At 45.0% G+C, this 8,974-nt stretch overlaps 1 protein-coding gene across 3 annotated transcripts in view; it reads left to right on the top strand.

The window, feature by feature from the left end:
• The first annotated feature begins 4,289 nt into the window (after window positions 1-4,289).
• llgl1 (LLGL scribble cell polarity complex component 1) overlaps window positions 4,290-8,974 on the top strand; it is a 111,832-nt gene continuing 107,147 nt past the window's right edge. For all 3 annotated transcript variants that reach the window (XM_068056099.1, XM_068056100.1, XM_068056098.1), the window contains exons 1-2: window positions 4,290-4,584; window positions 6,680-6,777. In XM_068056099.1, coding sequence (XP_067912200.1) covers window positions 4,504-4,584; window positions 6,680-6,777 — 179 coding nt within the window. In that variant the 5' untranslated portion in view covers window positions 4,290-4,503. The remainder of the gene's footprint in view (window positions 4,585-6,679; window positions 6,778-8,974) is intronic.

Here is an 8,974-nt window from a genome sequence, read left to right as displayed (position 1 = left end):
TTCTGCAGCACTGGCTCAATATTGCCCTTCTGACACTGCAGCACGCCCTCTACTGCTCTTGCAAGAATGGAGCACTCCCTCCGTACTGGCCCTCAGACAGTGTAGCACACTCCCTATTTCCCCTCTGACAGTACTGCACTAGAATGCCAGCCTGGATTAAATGCTCAAGTCTTGGCATGGTGCTTGAAGTCAGGAAATAAGTGTGCTACCAAAGTTAAGTTGTGTAATTAATTGTGGGATCCCATTTAGCTTATCTGCCCCATTTTTAGTCCCTTGTTTTCTTGAGTTTTGGTGATGCTCCAAATGCATTTACCCAGGGATTCGGGGTCTCTTTTTCTTTCTGGTTTTCTCCCAATTTTTGATGCTAATAATAAAACCTACAAACAAATATGTTTAGAAATTGGAGGTTAAAGAAAAATGGCTTTAATTATCCATCCCCAACGTCCACTTTGCACTGAGATAGGCTGGCTATTTATATTTTCCTCCTTTTCCATCCCTGACACTCATTTCCTTAGCTTTGGGAAGTTAATCCCAATTCTAGGTCTCCACTAACACTCTGCTGCCCTGTTGGATGCCTGCACTAGAGGGACAAGATATAGAGCTGACGGGGCTGGAGCCTTAAATATTGATTTCCAGCTGATACCACAAGATGGCAGCTGTGGTAAATAAATGAGATCAGCAGCAATCCCAGCTCTAATGGTAAACCGTCAACTCCTCAAATCAAAATTATTATTTGCTCAAAGAATTTGTATTATCCAGTAGTTCAAATTAAGCAATTTAAACAACACAGCTCAAGACCTTTATTGTAATTTGAATTAAGTAACTGGAATGATAAGGAACAGACTGAAGTGTTGCTATTAAAGTGGAAAATTCACTCATATGGCACTGAGTTACACAGGGCAGGAAAGTGCTGGGTTTGATCCCTGGCTTTTGCTGAGTTAGCTGATCTCAGCTGGGAGTCAGTGCAAGTGTTAAATGAGCCAAGTAGGAAGAAATATCAAATAATTCCACTAAAAAAGAATTTCCTTTGAACTGGCAAGTGGTGTGAGATTCCGAATCACTTTCTAAAGCACAGCTTTAGGCTTTTACAAGAAAATGTTTTCATAGGTGATTACAGATAAAAGACGAGGGGTACATTTTATTAATCAGCTCCGTTGTGCAGAGCTTTGGGTGATGGGAGTGGATTTTGGGCAATCCGATATGACTTTCTTTCCATCATGGTCACTTGCAAATTATCAAGCTGCTCCTCCATGTGGGTTGTGACCTGCTTCCCAATGTCACAAGGTTCCACCCAATACTATTTCTCATGTGATGCTCCCTCCATTGTAGTTTTCTACCTGGTACAATTCTCTAGCTCATTCAGATCTCCAATTCTCATGCAGTTTACTTTTTATGGTTTGTATGCATCAGTTGGTTTTGTGCTAAATACCTCTGCAGTTCCTATATGCAACACGTATCAGCGAGTAATTATCCTGAGAGTGTTGACGATTATAGTGAATCAGCCTGTGTTGTGAACCAGCCACCATTCCATTTGTCAACAGTCTGCCACTCTGAGATAATCTGAAACCACATCTTACAGTGAGATCACTGATGGCTCAGTTCTGAGTGGGTCACAGGCTGGAAAACAGCTGTCCAGGAATGGGAATAAAAGCCCCAAATATTCAGATAGAACCAGAACGAGCTCAAAATATGCAGCAGGCCATCAAGTGAACAGAGAAAGGACAGGTTAGTGACTTGAGTAAATGACCCTCAATCAGAACTGGAAAGGGAGCTCGTCTGGCCCACTTGATAATGCCCCAGTCAAATAGCATGCTGACCATCAGTGCGGAGGGTCACATTTGAGTGGCTAGTTGGGCAAGGTACTGCGGAGCTGCCAATGTGAAGGACCAATTTCAGAGCATGGGTAAGGTGCTTTAAGCAGAGAAAGGGAGGAAATTGGAGGGGTTAACTAAAGACATCCTGATGGAGGTAGTACTCCTTGTTGGGGGGGAGGGGGGGGCAGGTTCCACAGGTATAGGTGGGCTATTTGACAATAGATTGGTACATCAGAACTGAGCCCTATGCTGTGTTTGTTTTCAGCAGGGGTCCATGGATAGCGATCAAAGGTGTGGACTGAGCCAATATTTATTTTAAACCAATTTGGGGACTGCAACAAAATACAGGAAGATATTAAACTTGCAGAATGGGTGTGTAAATGGAAAATGAGCTTCATTATAGATAAATGAGATGTGGTACATTTTGGTAGGAAGCATAAGGGGGCCACATACTCCTTGCAAAGTCATTGTCTAAATAGGGTATTGGAACAGAGGGATTTGGTACACAGAGCACTAAAAGTAGTGATGCAGGTTAATAAGACCATAAAAAAGCAAACAGGACACTGTGGTTCATGCCGAGAGGGATAGAATTGAACAGCAGAGAAATTATGTCAAACTTAAATATAACCAAGGCCCCAAACATTCCTTTCAGGTGAAGCTGATTTACTTGTACTTGATAGAGGGGTACAAGATGATGAGAGGCATAGATAGAGTGGATAGCCAGAGACTTTTTCCCAGGGTGGAAAGGGCTATCACCAGGGGGCATAATTTTAAGGTGATTGGAGGAAGGTTTCGGGGAGATGTCAGAGGTAGGTTCTTTACACAGAGAGTGGTGGGTGCGTGGAATGCGCTGCCAGCGGTGGTAGTAGAAGCAGATACGTTAGGGGCATTTAAGCGACTCTTGGATAGGTACATGGATGATAGTAGAATGAAGGGTAGGTAGTTAGTTTGATCTTAGAGTAGGTTAAAGGTTCGGCAGAACATCGTGGGCCGAAGGGCCTGTACTGTGCTGTACTGTTCTATGTTCTATGTTCTTTCAATTTAGTATACTGTGTTCGCTGCTCACAATGTGGTCTCCTCTACATTAGGGAGACCAAACCAGATTGGGTGACCGCTTTGCGGAACACCTCCGCTCAGTCCGAAAGCATTACCCTGAGTTTCCGGTTGCTGGCCATTTCAACACTCCCCCCTGCTCTCGTGCCCACATCTCTGTCCTGGGATTGCTGCAGTGTTCCAAAGAACATCAATGCAAGCTCGAGGAGCAGCACCTCATTTACCGATTAGGCACGCTACTGCCTGCCGGACTGAACATTGAGTTCAATAACTTCAAAGCATGACGGATCCCCCTTTTTATTTTTATTTTTTGTTATTTTTTATTTTTTATTTATTTTATTTTAATTTTTTTAGTTTGTTTCTACTGTAACTACCCATTGTTTTTTTCATGTTTGTGCTTGGGGCCAGGGCTGTTCATTTTTCTGTCAATTAACGCCCTCTCTGTACTAACGCTTTGACTTTCCCCACACCGTTAACACACCATTTGCCTTTGCTCCATGGCCTTCTGGTCAGTTATTCTCTGTGACCTTGTCCTATCAACACCTCTTTTGTTATCTCTTGCCCCACTCCCGTTTAACTTGCTTAAAACCTATTACATTTCTAACCTTTGCCAGTTCTGATGAAGGGTCACTGACCTGAAACGTTAACTCTGCTTCTCAGATGCTGACGCTTTTAACCGCTCCTGCTGAGTATTTCCAGCATTCCTTGTTTTTATTTCAGATTTCCAGCATCTGCAGTATTTTGGTTTTATTATATATTATATTAAATATAGCCTTGGTTAACACTTGGAATACTGTGCACAGGTTCTGGTCTGCATTTTATAAAAATAATATTTAGGCAGTGAAGGTGCAAAAAAGATTTACTAGAATGATGCCAAAACCTGAGAGGTTATACCAGGAAAGATTGAACAAGCTGAGGCTCTTTTCTCTATAACGTATAAGATTGAGGGGTGACCTGATAGAGTTCTTCAAGATTATGAACTTGGTAGGGCAGATGTAGAGAAGATTTTTCCAGGAGTCTGAAATATGACAGTCACCAATAAATCCAACAGGAAATTCAGAAGAAACTTCTTTACCCAGAGAGTGGTGAGAATGTGAAACTCTTTATTTATCGTTTGAGGTGAATAGCATAGATGCATTTAAGGGGAAACTTGAACACATGAGGGAGTGAGTAATAGGAGGATGCCTCCTGTGGAGCATAAGCACCAGAAGGGCCCTGTTGGGCCGAACGGCCTGTGGAAACCACATTTCCCAGATGGAGCGTCACTAGACGTCCCTCAAACAGGCGGCCGCATACGATAGGTGCTTATATGATCACGTGGGCTAGGAGGATCCGGTCGCTGATTTGGTTTCAGGTGCGATTTCTGGTGCCAATCAGAGGAGAGGAACCAATGGGCGGTGCGTTTGGACAGAGGTGGAGCTAACGGATCGGAGCCGCCACAAAAGGATCTGAAGCGGCCGCAGGACCGAAACATTGCTGTTTGAGGAGAAGGGAAAGCTCGGGGATTTGCCACCCAGAGCCGGCGCATCGAGACCTGGAGGCTCGCCATCTAGAGCTGGCCCATCGAGACCCGGAGACCCAGTACCCAGAGCCGATCCATCGGGACTCGGAGACTCGCCACCCAGCCCCTGGGACCATGATGAAGTTTCGGTTCCGCCGGCCGGGCAACGACCCACAGCGGGAGAAAGTCAAATTGGAACTTTTTGCCTTCAATAAGGTGGGGGGCTAGAGACGCGTAATATGGGGGGGCTGAGGGGAGGAGCGGGATGGGGGGAAGGGGGCAGGGGAGGAGCGGGATGGGGGGAAGGGGGCAGGGGAGGAGCGGGATGGGGGGAAGGGGGCTGGGGAGGAGCGGGGAGGTGCGGGAAGGGGGAGGGGGAGGATGGGGAGGGGGAGGGAGGATGAGGATGGGGAGGGGGAGGATGGGGGGGGGGGAGGATGGGGAGGGGGAGGAGGGAGCAGGATGGGGGCAGGATGGGGGGAGGGGGAGGATGGGGGGGGGGAGGATGGGGAGGGGGGGGAGGGAGCAGGATGGGGGGGGAGGGAGCAGGATGGGGAGTAGGGAGCAGGATGGGGGGGAGGGAAGAGGGAGCAGGATGGGAGGAGGGAGCAGGATGGGGGGGAGGGAAGAGGGAGCAGGATGGGAGGAGGGAGCAGGATGGGAGGAGGGAGCAGGATGGGAGGATGGGAAGAGGGAGCAGGATGGGAGGAGGGAGCAGGATGGGAGGAGGGAGCAGGATGGGAGGAGGGAGCAGGATGGGGGGAGGGAGCAGGGAGCAGGATGGGGGGAGGAGCAGGATGGGAGCAGGATGGGAGGAGGGAGCAGGATGGGAGCAGGATGGGGGGAGGGAGCAGGATGGGGGGGAGGGAGGGAGCAGGATGGGGGGGGAGCAGGATGGGGGGGGGAGCAGGATGGGGGGAGGGAGGAGGGAGCAGGATGGGGGGAGGAGCAGGATGGGGGGAGGGAGGAGGGAGCAGGATGGGGGGAGGAGCAGGATGGGGGAAGGGGGCTGGGGGAGGAGCATGTTGGGGGCGTGAAAGGGTTGGCGTATGGGATGTCTGGTTGTAATGCTGAATGAATTCTCAGCCTTGCCTTTGGATACTTTTTTTTTAACCAGATTATTAATTTGGTCGCAGTGAGGTATTAAATAAAGCTGATTAGAGGATCTCTTGGGGTGCGTCGTAAGAATGTTTTGCACCTCTAAAATGGCAAAATAAGGGTGGGATAGATGAGTTTTGATTACAGTTCCCCCATTTAATGCAAGAGCCTTGTTGCAGCAGATGCAAAAGTGCATGACTGGTTAACACTGCTTCCTGTGAGAGCAAAGGCTAGGTCCTTTCAGCTAAGGAGTGAAATGAGGGAGAATGTCCTTGTAATTTGGTTTTTGAACAGCATTGATTTACTGGCCTCTGTCTATCTATCCCCTGTACAGGTTTTATGTGTTGCATGACATGTTCTACCAGCCTCCTCTTTGGCAGCTTGGCATGTAGGAGCCCAGTTCGCCAGACAATGACTGCTGGCAGGTCTTTATTGTTACAAGGCTGAGACCCATAGTGTAGAAAAAATGAAAAATTCTTGCAAAAGGAGAAGTGATTTGGTGATCTAAGGTTTGTGTCTTAAAGACCTAAAAGTTTTGAGAGGAAGGCAAAACTGAAGGAAATAAGCTTCTGACGTTTTATAAAAGGCTGAGGTAAAGAAAGCATATGCATTTACATAGTGCTTCATCACATCTGTCCATATCTCAATACTTCACAGCCACAGAATGATGTGCACTTTCTTGTGTTGGGCAACAGTAATTACTAGCAAATTAGATTAGCAAAGGCTGTTGTTCCTTTTCGAAAGTCGACACTTTGGAGATGACAACACTAAATTGAAATTATTACTATAAAACACCAATTTTTTTTAAATAACGTGTAAACACTTGGATTCCTCTCGAGGTTGTGTAGCAAGACCTCTGCGCTTCCTCAATTCTGGTCTCTTCTGTATCCCCAATTTTATTCGCTCCACCATTTGTAGCTGTGCCTTCAGCTGATGAGCCCTAAACTCTGGAATTCCCTCCCTAACCTCTTTGCCTCTCTACTCCTCTCCTCCTTTTAAGACATTCCTTAAAACTTGGCTGTTTGACCAAGCCTTTGGTAATCTGCCCTAATATTGCCTTATGTGGCTTGGTGTCGTAGTTTGTTTGATAATGCTCCTGTGAAGCACCTTGGGGTGTTTTACTAAAATAAAGGCGCTCTGTAAGTACAAATTGTTGTAAGACTTTGCTGTAATGTTGGATAAATCATAAATGCACTTTCTTTCTTCCTTGCAGACAGTGGAACATGGGTTTCCAAATCAGCCCAGCTCTTTGGCACATGACCCAAAACTACAGCTCATGGCCATCGCAACCAAATCTGGAGCTGTGAAAATGTATCCTTTTTTTAAAAAAAAAATCCCTGCATTTGTTGTTGCTGACTCAAATAAAGGTAAGCTTTGAACACTTGTTGAAGCCCCTCATTAAGCAGCAGCTGTTAGAGTAGGCTGAAATTGCAGTAAGCTTTGTCAGCCAGGGTAACCACTTAACCAACTGGGATGCATGCGTGGTGATCTGACTCTGTTACCATGACAACAGGCTTTTACTTATGGGAAATGACAGAATGGAGCATTTGAAAAATTTTTTAAGGGTTTTGTTGCCATTTCATTTTATATTTGCTTTTGCTAGGTTGCAAACTGATGTTTAAAAAGCAAAGAAAAATTGCAATGCTTTCTCAATGGATGGGATTGGAATTTGGTAAGGCTTTTGAAAACTAAACTTTTCAAAAAGACATTAATATTTTGTTCTTGGGTCATAGCGTTTGAGAGCTCTAATGTAATCAGGTTCTTTGCTCAAAGTTGTAAGTACCTTATAGCAGCAAAGTCTTTCCAATTTTTCCTTGATTTTCACCTAGATTTTCCCCTATCTTCATTCTATGTAAAATATTAAGTAAAGCTGATCATAGGATCTCTTGGGGTGCGTCGTAAGAATGTTTTGCACCTCTAAAATGGCAAAATAAGGGTGGGATAGATGAGTTTTGATGTTTACAGTTCCCTCATTTAATGCAAGAGTCTTGTTGCAGCAGATGTAAAAGTGCATGACTGGCTAACACAGCTTCCTGTGAGAGTTGACTGTTTTGCTTTTTTTCAATATATACTGTATTTTGATGGTTAACTGTCACATCAGGTGGCCAGTATTCTTCTTGTGGCAAGATGCTCGGCGTGTTAATCATTGGAAGGATGTAACAGCACATGATTAGTTGCTTCAACATGAACTTCTGTCCTTTCCTCAGGACACTTCTTTCCCATAGCAGTGAAAAAGTAGCATGCACTCCATGAAGGCTGTTACTTGTAAATGTGACCCAGAGACAATCTTGGGTGTGTGGCCAGCAACACTTGTCATAGTAACTAACCAGATCACAGTGAGGTTATTAGAGAGGAATGCCTGTCTAGTTTAACAGGGGAGGTGGGGAAAAAGGGAGAGGTGAGTGGCAAATGACAACAGTCCCCGGGAGAGTCCTGCCCCATTTTCACTCTGGCTGCATTAGTTTGTGTGCTTGGATGCTTTTGTTGGTAGATTGAGTGTAATCTGCATAAAGTAGGAAAAGGATTGCCAAAATGTCTAGGGTAGAAGGAGGTCATGCATTTATCACATTAGAGAAACCTTCTGTTATAATCTAGAGCCCTTATTATCCACTATCAAGGCTATGCTGCTGGCTTGGTAAGTCAGAGATCTATCTCTCCCAGCCCTATCCAATAGTCTGTGCTGCATACCCTGAAACGACACTCATGTATTTGACTAAGCTGATCTATGAAGTTTTTCTGGCTCCATTTATTTGTTCTCTTTTGCTGCTGACATTGGCAAGGCTGCATTAATCATCATCAAGCACAGCCAAGAGAGGGTGCTGGCAGGTTTATCTTCTTTGGATGTCATGCATGAAGCAACTAAGTTTAATGTGCTTGCTGCTGTGAATACTGCACATTTCATGGTCTCTTTAAAATACGCAACAATAGGATTTCAGCAGTGCGATGGTGTGTGTGAAATGCCAATACAGCTACTTGAACGTTACAATTAGATTGTGTCCGAAGGGAGCATTCTGCGCCTGGAACCAGGGTTGCACTGGTTGGGGCATTTGTCTGAATTGGCAACCTGACGCACTTAATGCACATGTTGGAGTTTTTTTTTTGTTTTCAGGGTAACCATTTTCTCCTTCAATGGTCTCAACAGCAGATAAAATAGCCAATAATTTGGTTAAATAAACATCTTTTAAGAAAACTGAAATCATTGAATTGTTTCACATCTGCAGTAATTTTTACTAACATAGGATGTTTATGCTTTAACTGCATCATCAATAACACTCCTGTTAGAGCAAGGTCAGTGTCCACAGTAATCGCAATACTCCCCCAGAATAGGCATTGCACATACAGCATCTCAGCTATTGGAACCCAGATAAAATTAAATTCCCCAACTGCCATGGTGAGATTTGAACTCTAATAATGTAACGACAATACGACCGTACCCAATAGGTTTACGATATATTTCCTCACATTGTGACTATGCAATGGCAGTTAGAATTGCTGTTCATTTAATTTC

This window comes from Heterodontus francisci, chromosome 24 (assembly GCF_036365525.1).
Source record: "Heterodontus francisci isolate sHetFra1 chromosome 24, sHetFra1.hap1, whole genome shotgun sequence".
NCBI lineage: Eukaryota > Metazoa > Chordata > Chondrichthyes > Heterodontiformes > Heterodontidae > Heterodontus > Heterodontus francisci.
The sequence above is the reverse complement of the archived record's forward strand: the minus strand, read 5'-3'. Positions and strand labels throughout refer to the sequence as shown.